Here is a 21,477-nt window from a genome sequence, read left to right as displayed (position 1 = left end):
ATTGGCTAAGCTCCCAGTATGCCACTGGTAATATTCTTAGTAACTTGGGTAATAAGAATCCAAAAAGGTGATCTAGGGTTTTTCCACCTCACTCCTGGAGAAAAAAAGAAGGTCCTCTGCTGGAGGGCTAAGAAATGTCATATCCTGCCCTAGCCAGTTTGGCTCAGTGGATAACGCCTCAGCCTGCCGACCGCAGGGTCTGGGTTCAATTCTGACCAAGGGCATGTACCTAGGTTGCAGGCTCCTCCCTGGCCGGGGCCCAGGTCAGGGCTCATGCAGGAGGCAACCAATCAAAGTGTTCCTCTCACTTTGATGTTTCGCTCTGTCTTTCCTTTTCTCTTCCACATTCTCTAAAAATCAATGGAAACATATCCTCAGGTGAGGATAAAAAAAAATAAAGAAAGAAAGAAATGTCATATCCTATGAAAGACACATCTTAAAAATGCCTAAAGGAAGTTGTCATTTTTTCGTGGTGAAGGGACTGGAGTCCGTGTTGATGAAAACACCTTGGTGGCTGCGGTGACTGGCAGTGGCTGCAGCAGCAGGGTGATGGGGCTGGTGCCTTCCCCTGATCAGCCTGGTCACCTCCCACAAAGGGAGGCCAGACTGCGGCTTAGGCCCGCTCCCCAAGGGAGCAGGGAGCAGGCCTAAGCCGTCAGTAGGACATCCCCTGAGGGCTCCCAGTATGTGAGAGAGGGCAGGCTGGGCTGATGGACCCCGCCCTCCCCCCCCCCCCCGCAGTGCACGAATTTCATGCACAGGGCCCCTAGTTAATGCCATAAAAGGTAATGTAAAATCTAAGTAATAGAGTTGTCTAGTCTTTGACAATCACTGTACATTTATTGCATGTGTTTTGTTAGACACCTATTATTCCTTTACAAGATGTCAGGTGAAAATCTTTGTAAATACAACTGGTAGTTGAACAGTGTGGTACTGGCAATAGGGTAGACATATAAGTAAGTGGAACAGAACTGAGTCTAGAAACAGACCCACACACATACATTCTTTTGAATTTATGACAAAGGTGATACTGTAGTGCATTAGGGAAAGGACAGTCTTTGCAAAAAGTGGGTCTGGGTGAACTGGAACTATGCCTGGGAAAACCCTAACCCTTACAAAAATCAGTTACATATAGATTGTGGACCTAAATGTAAAAGGCAAAACAAAGCATTTAGAAGGTAGTACAGAATAACATATAACTATAAAGAGTTTGGTAAATGCAACTTAAAATTAAACAGTCTTCATGAAAAGACACCCTTAAGAAAGTAAAAATGTAAACCACACAAAGAATATGTTTTACACTACATGTAAAGAACTCCTACATCAATCTGAAAAAGAAGAATCAAAATTTTTTTAATGGACAAAGATGTGAAAGGGCACATCACAGATAGTTACAAGCATTTGCAAAAGTGCTCAAAATAATCAAGAAAATGTACTGTATTCACTAGAATGACTAAGCAAACAAAACAAAACAAAAACCCTGACAATAACAAGTAGTGGAAGTAATGGTGAAGATACAGTGCAAATGAACTTTCATTCACTACTGGTAGGAAAGAAAACTGATACAACACTGGAAAAATGGTGGCAGTGTCTTCTATAGCTGAGTAGAGCTGTTATCTAGCAACTCCACTCCTAGGGTATACCTCCCGAAAATTAATACATATGTGTTATGCGCTCATGGCAGCCCTATCTATCTATCTATCTATCTATCTATCTATCAAAGGCTAAGTGACTGACTGTCCGTCCATCTGACCAGCCAGTACATATGATGTGCACTGGCAATTTAAAAATAAACGCTGACTCACGCATGTGCGATACAAATAAAGCTCTTGACAATGTGCACAAATCCGTGCACCGGGCCTCTAGTTTTATAATAAGCCCAAACAGAAAATATCCCAAAGGTCCATCACCAGTAGAATGTGCAATAGAATATTTCACAACAATGTAAAAGAGCAAAGTACAGCTACATAAACAAGTTTAAGCAAAAAAAAAAAAAAAAAAAAAATGCCAAACATAAGAGTGCATGAATTCACCATAGTACAAAAACAGACAAGGCATGACACCAAAATCACAAGCAACAAGGACAAAAAAAATAAATAAATTGGACTCCAAACAAATTTAAAACCACTGAGCTTCAAAGAATACTATCAACAAAGTAAAAAGATAACACATTCATTGAATGGGAGAAAATATTTGCAAATCATATATTTGATATCTGATAAAGGATTTTTATCCACATACATAAAACATTCTTACATCTCAACAATAAAAACACAAAAAATGCAACTGAAAACTGCGCCATGAGCCCTGCCTGGACCCTGTGGCTCAGTTATTTGGCGCATTGCCCTACATCCACAAAGATCTTGGGTTTGATTCTCAGTCAGGGCACATACCCAGTCTCGGGTTCCATCCCCAGTCTAGGTGCACGTGGGAGGCAACCAAGCAATGTGTCTCTCTTACATAGATGTTTCTCTCTTCTCTTTCCCCCTCCCCGTCCCTCTCACCCACTCTCTCTAAAAATCAATGAACAAAATATCCTTGGGTGAGGACTAACAAAAAATACATAAAATATAACAAATTTTTAAAAAATAAAATGACAATAATAAAGTATAGACAAGTTTCTTCTCAAAAATATTTTTATGGGCTCTAGCCGGTTTGGCTCACTGGATAGAGCGTCGGCCTGGGGACTAAAGGGTCCCAGGTTCGATTCCGGTTAGGGGCATGTACCTTGGTTGCAGGCACATCCCCAGTAGGGGGTGTGCAGGAGGCAGCTGATCGATGTTTCTCTCTCATCGAAGTTTCTAACTCTCTATCCCTCTCCCTTCCTCTCTAAAAAATCAATAAAATATATTTTTAAAAAATATTTTTTTTATGGGTTTATCTACTAAACATCAGGACTTAGGTATGGCCAGAATTACTGCATTTGAATGAGACTTTAGCATAATTTACAAGACAATCATACAGATTTTAGTACAGCCTGGAAAATCTTCATTATTAGGGGGAAAAAAATGAATGCCCTTTGCCTTAAGATGACTGACTTAAAATTATCTTAATAGGGATGCTCTATATTCTTGTTCTATTTTCCTTATATTCCTTAGTGTTTGAGTAGTTTTCTGTGTGAAAATTATTATGTTTATTATACATCCTAAATAAATGAGATTAAAGGATTTAGTAAGTAGCTATTCTCTCAGAGAAGGTATTATATAAATAAAAGTGCTATCATTCAATTTTTTCTTTAAAATCAGACCAATATCATAAATTTCTTTAAATGTTTTTTTAAAAACACACTTGGTATATTCCAGGATTTTTTTGTAGTTTTTTAAAATATATTTTTATTGATTTCAGAGAGGAAAGGAAAGGGAGAGATAGGAACATCAATGAGAGAGAATCACTGATCAGCTGCCTCCTCCACACCCCACATTGGAAATTGAGCCCGAAACCCAGGCATGCGCCCTGACCAGGAATTGAACCGTAACCTTCTGGTTCATAGGTCGATGCTCAACCACTGAGCCACACCCACATAGGCTATTCCAGGGTTTTTATAGCATTCTTCCTCAAAAAGTATTGTTTATACAATTCACATGGCACTTAGCACTCATACCTCTATGTGTTAATATTTTTATATCTGCCAACCACAGACTTCACTGTCATGCACACTATTTGTATTCCTAAAATGCAGAATAAAATTCACTTCATAAATGTCCACTTTAAATTAATGAAAAGGCATCTGACATGGCAGAAACAACATGGAGCTGGAATTCAGGAAACAAGTTCTGTCCTTGGGCTGTGGCCTGTGAACAAGTCTCTGCTTTCTCTGGAGTTTGAACTAAATAGTTTCTAGGTCTTTTAGCTCTAAGAAGTGAGGCTTCTAATGAGCCAGAAAAAAGGCCAAGTTTTTTACCCTTAGAAATCGTTTATAATCTCCTTAGAAATTGGAATGATCAACCAGTTTGTGGATTTATAGCAATCTCTGTGACTTCCTTCTCTAGATCCCCATTTGCAAATTACTAACGGACTGCTCAAGAGAACTCCTCACTATGGGAGGCTGGTGTAAGGAATGAAAATAAAATTTATTCAAGGTTATTATTTAATAAACCTTAAATAGAATAATATCCTTATTCTATTTCAAACAGAACTAATGGCTGATTCTATGAGTTGTCAGGAAAGCAGGTATTAATTCTAGTTTTATAAAGCGTAGATTTCATGTTAGCCCTGAGATACTACTCCTTAGTAAGGAGGAAAACATCTTACTTTGCTCAACACCCTTTTTCTTTTGTCCTCCCCACTATTTGTTGTTTTGAATGTAGTAAATCCTAGAGGTATTTAATATAAACCACTCTCTCCAAATCCAATCTAACCTTTCTATACACTGTAGTATTTTCTTAATGTTTACTTATTGATTTGGAAAGACAACTGATTTGTTGTTCTGCTTATTTATGCATTCATTGGTTGACTCTTGTATGTGCCTTAACCGGGACTAAAAACCCACAACCTTGACATATCGGGACAACTCTCTAATAAACTGAGTTACTCAGCCAGAGTCTAAACTGCAGAATTTTGTTGGGCTGTGTATTTTTTAAATATACTGAAATGAAATTTAGAGACTGAGTTCCAAAAGAGTTTACAGTCAGAATAGCTTAAAAATGCCTTAAAATACTTAGGTGTCTTAAGGTATTTAAGCTTCCATAAAGCACTGCATAAATTCTTTTGTTTAAATGCTAGGAAGTATTGAAAAGTGTTCTTGTTTAAGGAACCCTGAACAAGAGAAATAAATTAATATGCATAGTCATTTACAATATAGAGTAATAGTACACTTGAAAATACTTATTTAAGTAATACCACACCTAACAAAAGAACAACAATTTTGAATCCAATGTCAAAAAGCGACTTTTACCTTTCTGGGCTTTCAATGTCTGTTCTTCAATTTGCCTTAGACGTTCCATTAGCTCTTCCTTTTCACGTTCTATTTTTTCCTTTTCCTTTTCTGCTATTTCTCTTTTCTTCTTTTCATTCTCTAATTGTGCCCTTAAAAGGAATTGCAATTGCTTTGTTACAAATTAATAACTAGAAATATTCACATGAAGCCTAAGTACTGGGAATCAACTAAGAAGAAACTACAGGATCTAAGAATCAAGATGGCAAGGTAGGTAAATGAGGTACTCGTCTCCTCCCACAACCACAGCAAAATCACAACAAAATACAGGGCAACCATCATTCAAAACAACCTGATAGCTGGTTGAACAGAAGTCCTACAACTAGAGAAGTGAAGAAAATACATCGAGACTAGTAAGAGGGGCACAGGCGTGGAAGAGGCTGGTCTGACACCCACGTTTGGAATTTTTTTAAATTGGGAGGAATATCTTGGCTGCAGAGGCCTCCTATGGGGAGTAAAGGGTCCCAGCCCCACACCAGACTCCCAGCTCAGGATTCCAGAGCTGGGAAGAGAAGTTCATGTAACTTCAGGCTGTAAAAACCAGTGAGGTTTGTGGTTGAGTAACACAGGCTAATGGAGTCCCTGGCAGTTACTCTTAAAGGGCAAGTGCACAGAATTACTTGGACTTGCTCTCTCTGAGCTCCTGCACTGCGGTAACGACTTGGGGGGATCCAGGGACATATAGGAAGAAACTGGATTGTCTGGCATCAGAGCAAGAGCTCAGAGGCAGCTTTCTCTCAGACAGAAGTGTTCATAGGCATAATTGTTCTTATGCTGAGATCTCTCTCGTCGGAAAGGTGACTGGCAGGAGCCATATCTGAGTCCCCATCTACCTGGCTCACACTGTTCCCTCTGCCCTGGTGATTCCCTGAGGCCCCACCCCACCCAATTTACAGCCCCACCACAGCTGTTTGTAGCAGTTTTTCCATATGAATGGTCTGAACTAGCTCAGGCTTCAAAGTTTGCTCAAATCTCTCAAATAAGCAAGAGCTGGCATCAGTGTGTCCCATACCTCTCAATATGAGGCCCAGGCCCAGCACTAGCAGCAGCCTGCCTTGCTTCACAGCTTGGTCTCTCTTGGGCACTTCTAAGCCCAACACAAGCAATCAGCAGATTGCTCTGTAGCTCCTGACGGATGGCCTGAGACGGGGCACCGGCAGTAGCTGACTATGCACCTGCAAGGAAGCCCCAGAGCCAGTGCACCCGGTGGACAGCTTCAGACCATGCCAGATTACAACTCTACACATTCACAAGCGACACACTCAACGAGCAGACTTAGTGAGCATAAGCTCCATAAGGGTGTCTCCTGCACAGCAGCTCTTCCGCTAGAGTCGCCGTTGGTCCTCACAGCCAATTGGTCTGGAGGTCAATCCCTCCAAATGATGCCAACAGCAATCAAGGCTCAACTACAAGACAGGGCATACAGCCCACAGAGGGGCTCACATAGAGTGACCAGCTCAGATGACTGTGGAGGCTGAGCCACTGGGCAACACAGAGCACCTACTACACAAGGTCTCTCTACCAATTCCAGGAGACATGGCAGCTCTCCCTAATACACAGAAACAAACACAGGGAAGCAGCCAAAATGAGGAGACAAAAAACATGTCACAAATGAAAGAACAGAAGAAATCTCCAGAAAAAGAACTAAATGAAACAGAAGCAAGCAAACTACTAAAAACAGAGTTCAAAATAATGGTTGTAATGATGCTCAAGGATCTTAAAGAGAGCTTCAAGGGACTTAGTGAGAATTTTAAGGATCTTAGAATTAAAAGGAAATTGGTAGTAACATAAAAAACATTTAAAAAGACAGTAAAAAATGAAGGATACACTAACTAAAATAAAGAATAATTTACAGGAAATCAGCAGTACAGGTTACTGAGAATTAAGTGATTTGGAATATGATGAAGCAAAAATCACCTGATCAGAAGAGCAAAAAGAATCCAAAAATACAAAGATAATGTAAGGAGCTTTGGGGACAACTTCAAGTGTACCAACATTCACATCATGGGGATGCCAGATGGAGAAGAGAGGAAGCAAGATATTGAAAACTATTTAAAGAAATAATAATAGAAAACTTCCCCTACCTAGTGAAAGAAATAGACTTACAAGCCCAGGAAGCACACAGAGTCCCAAACAAGAGAAACACAAAGAGGGCCACACCAAGACACATCATAATTAAAATACCAAAAGTTAAAGACAAAGACAGAATCTTAAAAGCAGCAAGAGAAAAGCAGTTAGTTACCCTATAAGGGTGCACTGATATGACTGTCAGCTGATTTCTCAACAGAAACTTTGCAGGCCAGAAGGGAGTGGCAAGAAATATTCAAAGAGATGAAAAGCAAAGACCTACAACCAAGATTACTCTACCCAGCAAAGCTATCATTTAGAATTGAAGGTCAGATTACGAGCTTCATGGACACACAAAAAAAAACACCAAACAAAAAAACCCACAAACACCTAAGAGAAGAAAGGGGGGAAAAAAAGATAAAAAACATAAATAATAAAATGCCAATAAATACATATCTATCAACAATTGAATCAAAAAATCAAAATAAAGGAACAAGGAATCTAATAAACAAAATAAACTGATGAATGAATAGAACCAGAGACATGGGGGGTGGGGGACCGGGGAGGGGATGGGCGGGAAGAGATTAACCAAAGAACTTATATACATATATGGATTATGCATTACCTAGGACTCAAACAATGAGGTGGTAAAGGCCTGGGGAGGGGCAGGAACCAGGTGAAGGGGGTTAATAGGGGGAAATTGGGGGACATCTGTAATAGTCAATGATGAAGACTTTTAAAAAAGAAACTACAGCATGAATATTATGTCTTCATTATATTCAGCTGTGTTCAAAAAAGCATATTGTTAAAAATACATGCCCTGCCAGCGTGGCTCAGTGGTTGAGTGTCTACCTATGAACCAGGAGATCAGGGTTCAATTCTCGGTCAGGGCACATCCCCAGGGTGAGTGTGCAGGAGGCAGCTAATCAATGATTCTTTTTTTTTTTTTTTAATATATTTTAATGATTTTTTACAGAGAGGAAGGGAGAGGAATAGAGAGTTAGAAACATTGATGAGCGAGAAACATTGATCAGCTGCCTTCTGCATGCCCGCTACTGGGGATGTGCCCGCAGCCAAGGTATATGCCCTTGACCAGAATTGAACCTGGGACCCTTCAGTCCGCAGGCAGATGCTCTATCCACTGAGCCAAACCGGTTAGGGCTAATCAATGATTCTTTCTCATCATTGATGTTTCTATCTCTCTCTCCCTCTATGAAACCAATAAAAATATAAATAAATAAATCTACATTAATAAAATACAAACATGCAAATTGACCGCACCTTCGCTACACCTTAAGCCACGCCCACCAGCCAATCAGAGCGACTATATGCAAATTAACCCAACCAAGATGGCGGTTGGCAGCCACGGAGCTGAAGCGAGCAGGAAGCTTGGTTGCTCCAGTGATGGAGGAAGCCAAGCTTCCCGGCCGCCCTGGCCGGCTCTGAGCTCCACTGAAGGCAACAAAGTTTCAATTATAGAAGGTAAATTAATCCCAGAATAAAATTAAAAAAAAGGAAAAAAGGAGAGGCTGGGAGCTTCCGTCACGGGGGGGCTTGGCCAGCCTGAAAACAGCCCTCAGCCCCTCACTCAGACTGGCCAGGCACCCCAGTGGGGACCCCCACCCTGAAGGGGGTGTGACCAGCTGCAAACAGCCATCAGCCCCTCACCCAGGCTGGCAAGGCACCCCAGCGGGACCCCCACCCTGATCCGGGACACCCTTCAGGGCAAACCAGCCGGCCCCCACCCATGCACCAGGCCTCTATCCTATATAATAAAAGGGTAATATGCAAACTGACCCTAACAGCAGAAAGACTGGAAATGACTGGTCACTATGACACACACTGACCACCAGGGGGCAGATGCTCAATGCAGGAGCTGCCCCCTAGTGATCAGTGTGCTGCCACAGGGGGAGCTCTGCTCAGCCACAAGCCAGGCTGACGGCTGCCAGTACAGCGGTGGTGGTAGGAGCCTCTCCCGCCTCCTCAGCAGTGCTAAGGATGTCCGACTGCAGCTTAGGTCTGCTCCCCGCTGGCAAGTGGACATCCCCCGAGGGCTCCCGGGCTGCCAGAGTGATGTCTGACTGCCAGTTTAGGCCCAATTCCCCAGGGAGCAGGCCTAAACCAGCAGGTGGTCATCCCCCAAGGGGTCCCAGACTGCGAGATGGCACAGGCTAGGCTGAGGGACCCCCCCCCCCCCGCCCCCCGAGTGCACAAATTTTTGTGTACTGGGCCTCTAGTAATAAATAAAAAAGGAGCTCTCACCCTAAAAAAAAAAAAAAAAAAATCTACTAGTCAGTTTGGCTCAGTGGACAGAATATTGGACCACAGACTGAAGGGTCCCAGGTTTGATTCCGGTCAAGGACATGTACCTTGGTTGCAGGCCACTGCCCTCATTGGGAGCATGCAGGAAGCAACTCATCGATGTGTCTCTCTCACATAGGTGTTTCTCTCTGTCTCTCCCTTCCACTCTCTCTAAAAATCAATGGAAAAAATATCCTTGGATAAGGATTTAAAAAAAAATATAGGAGTACCCTCTTACATACACATATACTGGATTATAATGTGTTTCTTAATGTGGGGTCACATTAAATATAGTCAATCACTATTTTTAAAATATTAAAAACAGCCATTTTCGAGACTCAAAGGACAAATTTTCAAAACTTCTACGCAAGTAAAACTGTCAACTACATCCCTTGTATGCACAGAATTTTTTTAATGCAAACTTGTATGGAGAAAAAGGAAGTAGACTTATCACTTGCATACCCCATGAACTTTGACAATAAATTAGAGGTCAGCACAAAAGGAGTTAGCTACACAGTTGACATACTAAAAATATTACTTCTTTAGCTTATTAGCAGGAACTTCAAGGGAACACACAAGGCTGTTTTATTTTAAACAGTAAAATACTGGGAGAGCATCAATTTTCAATCATTAATAAATTAATGTAAGTTTAATTTCTACAGTAGATTCAATTCATGTTTAGATACAAGATGACAAATCAGTTATGTCTACTTTGACAATTCCATTAGAATGAGGTAGCTATCTACTGCTATTTTTCAAAGGTCATGAAAGCTAGGTGGAAAAGACAGCCTCCCTCATTTAGCTGCATCTGCCATGGGCCTAATGAGACAGCTTCTTTTAAATACAGTCAGATTTACTCCCTGAACATCTACCAAGAACCTACAATGGGTCTGCCTGCATGTTGAGGGCCAGAAATATAAAGATAAATAAGAGTTAGGTAAGATGTTATATTAATCATCAGAAATATTACCATTTAATAAGTTTAATCAGTATTCAATATCACAACTACTTTAATCAAAATAATTTTCTTTAGTTAAAAATGGATATTTTCATTTCTCAAACTTATCTGAACATGTCTAAGTACTCCCCAAAAAAGACATCACTGCCATCTGATGTCATTCTGAATGCCAGGCACAAAGCCATGTAGTTTCTCAACTTTCAGGCTCTGATAATGTTATCAGCAAAGTTTCATCATTTTCCTTTACCCTGTAAAACCCAAGTTTAAAAATTCCTGCAACTCCTACATACCTATCTGCCTCCAATAAAGAGGATCCAGCTTTGGGGTAAACAGCTAGAATTGTGACAAGTCTGCAAGAGTAAGACAGATAACTAATGGTGATCTCCTACGCACCAAACCAAACATTAGGAGTCACCACATCTCCCCACTAGTTGAATGAAACCTCACAGCATTTAAGATTCTAGGTACTCTTTTATCATGCCAAGCTGCCTTTTGCCCTTGATGTTGATTAGCCTCCCCAGCCTCTGTCACAGTCCTCCCTCCCTCCCCGAGGCCCACACCACAAACCAGATCTCAAGACCTAAAGGCTACAATAATATCCATTAATTCTTGGGTGCTGGTTTCATTTAGTTTTTCCCTACTGACATTTAATTCATTCTTCTTCAAGGATGGAGGTAAGGAAATATGGAAACAGAAAAAAAAGAATGAAGGTAACTTGGCCACAAACAAGTTAGGGAGTGGGAAGATTAGTCTTTGTACCAAAAATGGAATAAATGTGCAGCAGATATTTTACTGATTATAATATTTATAATAACATACACAGTTTACTCTGTTGCACTTTTATGAAGCTTATGTCTCACATCTTACAAGAATTCTCCCCTGACTACAGCCATCAATAACTAACACTGTATTCAATTAAAACAAATGCCTTTGGCTCTCCACATCTCTTAGTTAAACCTAGTTTTACAGGTCTGTCTTACCTCCCTCATGAAACTGAAGAGCTTGCTTCTCCCCTAAACAATGTTCAATTAGGAGGACCAAGCAGGTATATTCTCTGGCCCCTAGGCAAGCCATGCGTATTCTCATCTCTACATGTTTGCTTATGCTGGCTTCCTCTTCTGAAAGTATCTTCCCCCTCTCTAACTCTCAAGCCTATTTCTAAGTTTAAAGCCTTAGTGAAGTCCCACTTTCCCCATGAAGCCTCTTGTGTAATGATGTAAATCTAAATCATAGATATAAATATTTTTGTTTAGAGTTTATGTTTGGAAACCAAGTTTCTCTATTTCAAGAGTGTAAATAACCTGTTAATAAACTATAAATTCTCTGTACTAACATGCAAAAAATATTTTAGAATACCTTACTATTTAAAGACTATCAGATGGATCCAATTACAGTTTTAAGTGAAGATTAAAAACTAACATAAAACTTCTATTCAGACTACCTATACTAATAAAAGGGTAATATGCTAATTAGACCGGACATCTTCCTACTGTCCGACTTCCTTCCGGACAAAGCCACGGTGGTGGGGGCCGAGGCACAGGCAGTTAGGGGCGATCAGGCCAGCAGGGAAGGGCAGTTGGGGGACATGAGGCCAGCAGGGGAGCAGTTAGGCAGCAATCAGGCTGCTAGGCAGCCAGGAGCCAGCGGTCCCAGATTGCAAGAGGGATGTCTGACTGCCAGTTTAAACCGGCAGTTGGGCATCCCCCGAGGGGTCACGGATTGGAGAGGGTGCCGGCCGGGCTGAGGGACCCTTTCTCCCCCCCCGCCCCCCACGCCCCTGTGCATGAATTTCGTGCACCGGGCCTCTAGTGTATTAATAATATTAAGAATTAGCCCTGGCCAGTTTGACTCAGTGGCTACAGGGTCAGCTTTCAGACCAAAGGGCCAAGAGCAGACATCGCAGCTGCAGGTTCAATCCCTGGCCCTGAGCCAGCAGAAAGCAACCAATTGATGTGTCACTCTTATGTCAATGTTGCTCCCCCCCCCACCCCCATCCATTCTAAAAATCAATGGCAAAATATCCTCACTCCTTGGGTGAGGAATAAAATTAAAAAAAAAAAAATTACCCTAATAGCTACTACTTATTAAATGTTTATATAACACTGTCATTATTTCTCATAAAAAAAAACCTTGAAAGTAGGACTATTATTTTCAGTAAAAGAATAGTGGCTTACGAGTTTTTCTCAGCAAGTGTAGATGAGGATTGAAACCCAGATTTATCTAGTTCCAAAGCCTATATTCTCTGTATGACACCAGCTGGGTCCTAGTGATATAGGCAGCCAGCCATGACACAAAACATCCCAATTGGCGCGTAAGTACCTGAATCTAAATTGTAAACTCGCGGCGCTTTGTTTTTAAATTTGGTAACAATTTTAGCCATACAAAAAACGTCCAGAATTACAGAATGAATTATCACCTATCTGGATGTAAATAACTTCAGAGCACAGACTACAGAGATCAGTAACCCATGGTATGTAACACCAAACACCATTTTCATTGTGGAAAACCCAAAGTGAGGAGAGTCATGGGGAAAGAGCAGGACCTCATACACCAACGTATGGCAGGGAAAGCAGCTTCCTTGCTGCCTGCCCCTTCCCAGCTACTGTTCCTGCCCAGGAGAGTCCAGCAGCACAGGCAGCATACCTCCGAGCATTCCCCCAAGTATGTCTGCTGGCTACTTTGCCAATGGGCTTGACCAAAATTGTTTCCACATACACAGCTGTCATTTCTGTCTCTCTGACCTGTAAAGCAGGGAATAAATGAAGACTTGGAATGCTATGTCCGACACCTGCCAAATCCCTATGTTGCTAATATACAACATCCTCTAGGCATTCAAGTGAATTAAACAGTTACTGAATTCCTACTGTGTACAATGCTCGCTAATGAAAGGCTATACAAGTTATCTAAGAGAAACCATAGGATTCTTATTGTGGCAAAAAAGAAACTTAAAGTCTTCCACTTTCATCTAGACCTTAGACCAGTGATGGCGAACCTGTGACATGCGTGTCAGAGGTGACATGCAAACTCATTTTTTTGGTTGATTTTTGTTAAATGGCATTTAAATATATAAAATAAGTATCAAAAATTTAAGTGTTTGTTTTACTATGGTTGCAAATATCAAAAAATTTCTGTATGTGACACGGCACCAGAGTTAAGTTAGGGTTTTTGAAAATGCTGACACACCGAGCTCAAAAGGTTCGCCATCACTGATCTAGACCTTAGAGTAAACGACCTCCAAATGGTACTTATTACCCATACTACATATATTAAAACCATATAGCACTCTTCTCTACATGTAAGAAATAAAGAACAAGTAGACAAATATTAAGAATATAAATAACATATGTACATTACAGATAAGCAGAGCAGTCAGGACACTGAGTGATGAGTATGCAATAACACAGTCTGCTCTCTGTATCTGCGGGTCCCTCATCCACTGATATGTACTATGTAGTTAGGCCTACAATGGTTGTGTCCGTACTGAACATGTACAGACTTTTTTCCTTGTCATTGTTCCCTAAACAATACAGTATTACATTAACACATTGTATGCGGGAAACGTATTTATACGTTTTATGCTGACTGGTAGTAGAGCGCGGGACACGTATTTTATAGATGCGGGATACGTTTTTTATAGACTAGCGGTAGAATGCGGGTAACGTATAAATACGTAAACTAAAGTTATCGTAATCTTACTGAACGTTGCCATTTGCACAAAAAATTAGCAAAAATGGCCCACGCCACCTGTTAGCGCGCGATAAAAACTACCTGCAAACAATGTGTTAACACAGCATTTACATTGTATTAGATATCATAAGTAATCTAGAGATGATGTAAAGCATACATAGGTCATATGCAAATACTACACCATCCTATCTAATAAAAGGCTAATTTGCAAATCAACTGATCACTATGATGCACACTGACCTCCAGGGGGCAGACGCTCAATGAGGAGCTGCCCCCTGGTGGTCAGTGCGCTCAGCCAGAGGCCAGGCTCACGGTTGGCCAGCACAGTGGCAGTGGCAGGAGCCTCTCCCGTCTCCACAGCAGCACTAAGCAGTCAGTAGGACATCCCCTGAGGGCTCCTGAACTGCGAGAGGGACTCTCCCCCCCCCCACCAAGTGCACAATTCTTGTACACTGGGCCTCTAGTTTTATATAAGGGAATGGATATCTATGAGGGTCCTAGAACCAATCCCCATGAAGGATGACTGTAATTTCTAAATATATACAAAGTAATGCCCAAAAAAGAACTATTTCAAAAGATACGTATTACTAGAGCCACATGTGATCCTAAACCACCTGAGAACAGTAAAAAAGAGAGCCCAGTCAAAGTAAAAATCCAACGAAGTATCTTTAACAGTATGAAAGTTAAATTACTAGAAAGTTTCATGCCTATATGAAGTATATTTTAAATACAGTAAACTTCTCTAAGGCATGTAAGCTGAGGAGAGTAATCTGAATTAATAAAAGGTCTGAACTACACAGAACATTTAAGAAAAAAATACATCATTAAATACAAACACTGAAAGAATAGAAAGCAAAATTATATTTAGTAGAGAGCCTATTAGATTCAAATCATGTAATTTTAGTATGTTTGAAATATGTAAATCTACACATATTTAGGTCTCCTCAATTCTGTTTTCTTTTGAACCTACTCTATTTCACAGATTATCATGCTATTCTGCAAAGATTTCTTTAATGAAGGTTAACTTTAGTTTGGTGTCTAAATTTTTTCAAATAAAGCATAAAGTTTCAATCAGTCTAGAATCAGATTTGGGAATTTTGTTTCAGACCCAGTAATCTGGTTCTAGGCTCAACAAGAATTATACTCAATCTTTCCATTTCAAAAATTCTCAATTTAATATAGTTAACTAGAGGTCCGATGCACGAAATTCATGCAAGGGGCTTGGCCCTTGCAGTGGCAGTGGCTTGCCTCGGCCCTAGCAGCCTCGCCTTCGTCTGGACTGTCTGGTCTAATTAGCATATTATGCTTTTATTATCATAGATAGTATCTTCTTTTGAAGTCTAAATGAACCATGGTTAAAAAGATAGTGTTATTGACAGTGAGAACTGGTATTACTATACTCTGTACAATGACTTTTTGAGTTCTACAATGTCCACGACATTGTTGCAAAAAAAACAAAAAACAAAACAAAAAAAAAACACAAACATTCAGCATAGTCTTATCCTGAAAAATTAAAAAATGTAAGTCACAAAAAAAACAACTTGAAAATGTCATACTACATCCAAGCCAATATCTGTCAGTGAGAAGCAAGCATGATAAAGGAAAGGCACATTTGTGAAATCATGAAAAGCTACTTACTCAGATCTCTAACCTGAAAATTATAACTGTCATTCAATTTTAATACAATGAAAACATCGTTAAAATGTAAATTTTGAGTATGAAAGACTATAAATTCCATACCTTTCCAACTGCTTCTGGTGTTTCTCCTCCCTAGCCTGAGCCTTCATCTGTTGCACTTCAATCGTATCAGGCTTCCTTCTCCGCATGTACAGTTCGTGGTTTCCCATACATAAGGCCAAAATCCGCTTATTGATCCTCAGACGAGGCGCATAAAAAACAAAATCCTAAACATAAAGTACTCCGAGTTTAAAATCTTCCTAAAGGACAGTCTCTCACACAATAATCTGTAGATAAATCTCAATATGTGGCATGAATTCTTACGTCACATTACATCAGGCTTAGATATCATAAAGTTTCTGATCTCTCATGAATATGCCATACTTTCATATAACTGGTTCCCAACCTTTCCATTCCCCACCAGTTTTGTGAAGAGGATAATAATCTTATAGTCTCAATACATTAACTGTCATTTATTACTGTTTCTTCTCCAACGTAACTATTAGTATCTGTGCCTCCACCCCAGGGTTTGTTTGTTTTCATTTTTATCACATTTATCTCAAAACCGTCCTTTGTTCAAGGCTGTCAAGTTTTTTAACCTAGAATTGTTCTCATCTTTTGCCTTTTCAGTAACTGACAGAATACAAACTACGTTTGACACTACAGGAGTCAAAGAATCTATTTAAATATAAAGATTTAAGTTTAGCCGAAACCGGTTTGGCTCAGTGGATAGAGCGTCGGCCTGTGGACTGAAAGGTCCCAGGTTCGATTCCGGTCAAGGGCATGTACCTGGGTTGCGGCACATCCCCAGTAGGAGATGTGCAGGAGGCAGCTGATCGATGTTTCTAACTATCTCTCTCCCTTCCTCTCTGTAAAAAATCAATAAAATATATTTAAAAAAAAAAAAAGATTTAAGTTTAAGGCTTCCAATTACAAAAATACAACATTCATGATGCAAATCCCTTTTAACAGAATAGGGCTACCTCTGTTACATTCCAAACACCAACACCAACATTCCTAAATTGCTTCTTAGAAATGGTGATTATTTTTAACCACCTCCTAATAGCTAATAGTTAAATTTCAGCTAAAATAAAACTCTAATAGTTGTATGGTATAATAAAATTGGAACATTGAATTTTTAATAACATTTATTATACAATACAAGGTGAAAAAGAGTATTCCTCAGGAGCAATTCAATAAATGAACAATGTCATTCTTCAAGTAATACCATAGCAAAGTCACAGAAGTTTACAATACATAAAACATATTTTAAAAATTTACTTACAGGTGCCTTTTTGTCGATTGGCTTTATAACAAACTTTTTGTCATTAAATGAAATATTTCTGATTTCACTCCAGGGAAAACCAATTTTAGGTGTTAACCTTAAAAAATGAGAGCATCCCTTTAGTTAGAAGCAGGAAACAATGGACAAAATCCCTATCAATTTTTGGGGGCCAATTTATCCAAATGACCAATCTTAAGAGTTCCAGATTTTCAAAATGTATTAACTTACTCATAGCACACTGTTGACATTTACTTTGAAGGGGAAAATTTGATCAGTTAAAATCACATAAAACAAAGAATAACTATCCCAAAAAAATTCATAATGTGTCATGAACCTTGATTTTCCTAAAATTACCTAGAGGAAACTATCTAGTTCTAGAGTGTTAAACTGAGCTCTGAGAGTTTGCACTGGTTTTATTTAGAGTCAAGATACTACAACTATTAAGCTTAAATATGTTTAAGAAGAGAGGGGGGAAAAAGATAGCTTGTATAACTTTTCGTGTGAATTATGGACATAAGTTACTAAATATTAAAAAATGTTTTCCTTCCTGTTTAATTTGAAAATGTTTGCATTATTTATAAATATACTAAAAACTGAATTTTCAGTACACAGACAGACAACAGTGCAGTGAAGGCCTGGGGGGAGGGGGCAGGAATAGGGGTGGGAGGGGAGTCAATGGGGGAAAAATGGGGACATCTATAATACTTTCACCAATAAATACATTTTTTTAAAAAAATATATTTTATTGATTTTTTACAGAGAGGAAGGGAGAGAGATAGAGAGTTAGAAACATCGATGAGAGAGAAACATCGATCAGCTGCCTCCTGCACATCTCCTACTGGGGATGTGCCCACAACCCAGGTACATGCCCTTGACCGGAATCGAACCTGGGACCTTTCAGTCCGCAGGCCGACGCTCTATCCACTGAGCCAAACCGGTTTCGGCAATACATTTTTTTTTTTAAAGGCTTAATTTTAGCCAGGCTGGAGTGGCTCAGTTGGTTGAGCGTCGGTCGTCCTATGCACCGAAGGTTGCCAGTTCTAGTCCCGGTCAGGGCACATACCTGGGCTTGATCCCTGGTCGGGTGCATTTAGAAGGCAACTAATTGATCTATATCTCTCGCTCTCTCTCTTTCTCTCTCTCTCTCTCTCAGCATGTCCTCGGGAAAGGATTAATAATAATGAAAAATAAATAAAAGACTTAGTTTTATCGTATATGACATATCTCCCACAAAAAATTTTAAATACTTATATATACAAATGTTTGGATGAATAGAACTAAATTCTAACTCTATGACGATAAAACAGATGTCCCTGTTTACCTCTCTACATACAAAGATTTAGGAAATCAGACTGGAACAAGTAATTTTGTTTCTGCTTTTCATATATTTTACTGTTTCAGACTGCCCATCAAATGCATCACTGCTTCCAATAACAAGAACACAAAACGACTGTAACACCTTGTTGGCCAAAAGGCATATTCAGTCAGTGTTCTGATAACAAAGTATGAATTTCTATCTATTTATAGTCCTTTCAATTCTTAACCTGACTGACTGCAGTACAGCAAATAATTTTTTCTACAAAAAAAACCACTTCATTCAATATCCATGCTTTATACTGTCCCCTAGTGGCCACCAAAGTAAGTCAAAAATACCTACTTAAAAGGGAGGCTGTTAGAATACTACCTTTAAGGTAACATTATACACTACATTTACATGTTACTTTTACAAATTCTAAAGCAACTTTCTCGTATAATTCTCACAACAATCCTGTAAGGTGACCCTAGCAGTTATACAAATTTCAGTTAATAATTTGACCAGGGTCACAAAGATAACCAGTAACAGAGACGGTAAAAGAACCTAACTAACCTTTAAAGTTGAACCCTATTTTTTAAAAAAAATTTGGGCCTGACTGGCATGGTTCAGTGGATGAGTATCAACCTATAAACCACGAGGTCACAGTTCGATTTCCAATTAGGGCACATGCCAGTGTTGCACACTCAATTCCTGGTAGGGAGGCGTGCAGGAGGCAGCCGATCAATGATTCTCTCTCATCACTGATGTTTCTCTCTCTCTCTTTTACCCTTCCTCTCTGAAATCAATAAAAATATATATTTATAAAAAGGAAATATAAATAATAAATACATTCTCATCATAAAAAGAAAGTAGCCCGGCTGGTGTGGTTCAGTGGTTGAGCATCGACCCATGGACCAGGAGGTCACGGTTTGATTCCAGATTAGGGCACATGCCTGGGTTGCAGGCTCGATCCCCAGTAGGGGGAATAGAGGTGGCAGCCAATAGATGATGATTCTCTCTCATCTATGTTTCTCTCTCTCCCTCTCTCTGAAATCATTAAAACATATTTTTAAAGAAGAAATTAAACCATTACATAAAAGACCAAAGAACCCTTTGTCCACAATCCCCAATCCCTCCCTCCTGCCCCGAGCTAACCCTGCCTCTTTCATATTCCCCATCTTTATCTGTATCTATATATACAATGAGTACTCTGATGAAAACTAATTTAATAACTTTTAAAAGAAAAAAAAAAAAGACTAGGCCTTAATAGTCTTAAAGTTATTTTTGCTTTTCAAAACTTTCCCTTCTGAATACCATTTTAACTTGCTTTGTAACATAAATGAAAAAATATACCAATCATCATGTATATGCTTAGAAATGTGTGTTTTATTAGATATGTGTAATAATAAAACTAAAATTTTGGAGCCAACCCAGAATAGAGAAATGCCTTTGTAAAAGGTGCTACTGGCAGACTTGAATGCTTATATGGTTTGGTAAATAAATCAAAGAAAGTTATGAAGCAACTGCAGCTATCATTCCTGAAAAGGGCTGAAAGAGCTTGATGGATTTTATATTAATATAAAAATACCTGGTCAATTTCAAAATAAAATTACGTATTTTTAACACAGGGATATTCTACTTTAATAATGTCAAAAATATTCAAAACAATTCCTATAAATGTTCAACAAAAAGGTGTCACAAAACAATAAATCACATATCTTTTAATTCCATTGTCTCATTGCTCCTGATTTCTTATAGATGCTAATTTCAATTTCAACTTGTATGCCAGGCATGACATTAAAGAATTATTCTTCAACTATTGAGGGGACAAATTTTAAGAGTTATTAGACATAACTTATAAGGGATTAAGAAGCATACTTAAAATAAAAATAAATCCTCTCATTTTAATAAATACACTAAGTAAAATCTAAAAGTGCAAGATGTTGAGTGCCTGGCCAAGGTGGCTCACTGGTTGAGCGTCGTCAGCGGTTGAGAGTCAACCTGTGCACCAGGTTTGATTCATGGTCAGGGCACATGCTCAAGGTGTGGGCTACATCCCGTGTGGGGTGTGCAGGAGGCATCTGATCAATGATTCTCTCATCATTGATGTTGCTCTCTCTCTCTCTCCCTCTGTGAAATCAATACATTTTTCTTTTCAAATTAAAAAATAAAACTGCAAAATGTTGAGACAATGAAAATATGATATATGAAAGCCTACCAGTATGAGGCATTAACTAATCTTTAAATTTAGAAAAAAGCAGTAAGGGTAATCAAGCCAACTGATTAATGACTAGTTCACTACTTACTTACTTGTCATCATGCTCATAAATATTGAGACCCAAAGCATCAACACCTAGCCACAATTCAGTTCCTTTTTTATTTTTTATTTCAAAATAGTTGACTCCATACATTTCTAGATCTTGTGCAATCTTCAGGTATTCCATCATAGAATCTTCCCTGTTGAAATAAAGCTTATTACAATATGTTTAAGTAAGAGTAATAGCAACTTACAAAAATACTGTGAATTAAAATTCAGTGCTTTATTCATGTCAACTGATCTTTTGAGGATAATCTGATGTAATAATTAATGTTACAGAATAAAAATACTTTAATTAGAGAAAAACACTAAGAAAACAACCATCCAAATACCTTAGCATTCCTCTATGTTCTTCATGCCAGTTCTGTATTCTTTCTTCCCACTGCTCTTTTGTCAATTTGTGTTGCTCCAAAACACTACAATGAAAAAAAGAAAAAAAACACACCAATGAAAATGCCCCTATAACTGAAAAGTCAATACTCTTTAAAAAAAGTTTAGAATCAGACCCTCACTGTGGTGGTTGTCAAACAAATCTATACACAATAAAACTGCCTAGAATAAACACACACAAATGACTCCATGTAAAAGTGGTGAAATCTGAGTAAGTTAGGTGGATTGTATCAATGTCAGTATTATGACTGTGATACTGTACTGAAGTTATGCAAGGGAGAGCTGGAAGGATACACAGGATCTTTCCACAATTTTAAAAACGCACACGAATCTACAATTATCTAAAAACAAAAAGTTTCTAGGATCCTGAAATTATTTTAAATAACTTGCTTTAGAAGTTATTATACAGATAGTTTATAAGAATTCAAATGTTTCAAATGAATAAAATATTGGACAGAAAAGAAAAATAACTCAATATTAACGGAAAAATTAGAGAACAGATTGAAAATCAGAATTCTTAGGCCTTAATTCTTTTACTGTATATATTTTTTGTGCTGCTAAATTTAAT

At 38.9% G+C, this 21,477-nt stretch overlaps 1 protein-coding gene across 2 annotated transcripts in view; it reads right to left on the bottom strand.

The window, feature by feature from the left end:
- The window catches only part of RDX (radixin), a 93,946-nt gene that overhangs the window by 36,330 nt on the left and 36,139 nt on the right, over window positions 1-21,477 (bottom strand). For both annotated transcript variants that reach the window (XM_081098777.1, XM_081098776.1), the window contains exons 6-10: window positions 20,852-20,935; window positions 20,513-20,659; window positions 16,909-17,005; window positions 15,687-15,850; window positions 4,895-5,025 (exon numbers count right to left, since the gene is read on the bottom strand). In XM_081098777.1, the coding sequence (XP_080954903.1) occupies window positions 4,895-5,025; window positions 15,687-15,850; window positions 16,909-17,005; window positions 20,513-20,659; window positions 20,852-20,935 (623 nt within the window). The remainder of the gene's footprint in view (window positions 1-4,894; window positions 5,026-15,686; window positions 15,851-16,908; window positions 17,006-20,512; window positions 20,660-20,851; window positions 20,936-21,477) is intronic.

This window comes from Myotis nattereri, assembly GCF_964212035.1.
Source record: "Myotis nattereri genome assembly, chromosome: 9".
NCBI lineage: Eukaryota > Metazoa > Chordata > Mammalia > Chiroptera > Vespertilionidae > Myotis > Myotis nattereri.
This window is presented reverse-complemented; position numbering and strand designations above follow the sequence as displayed.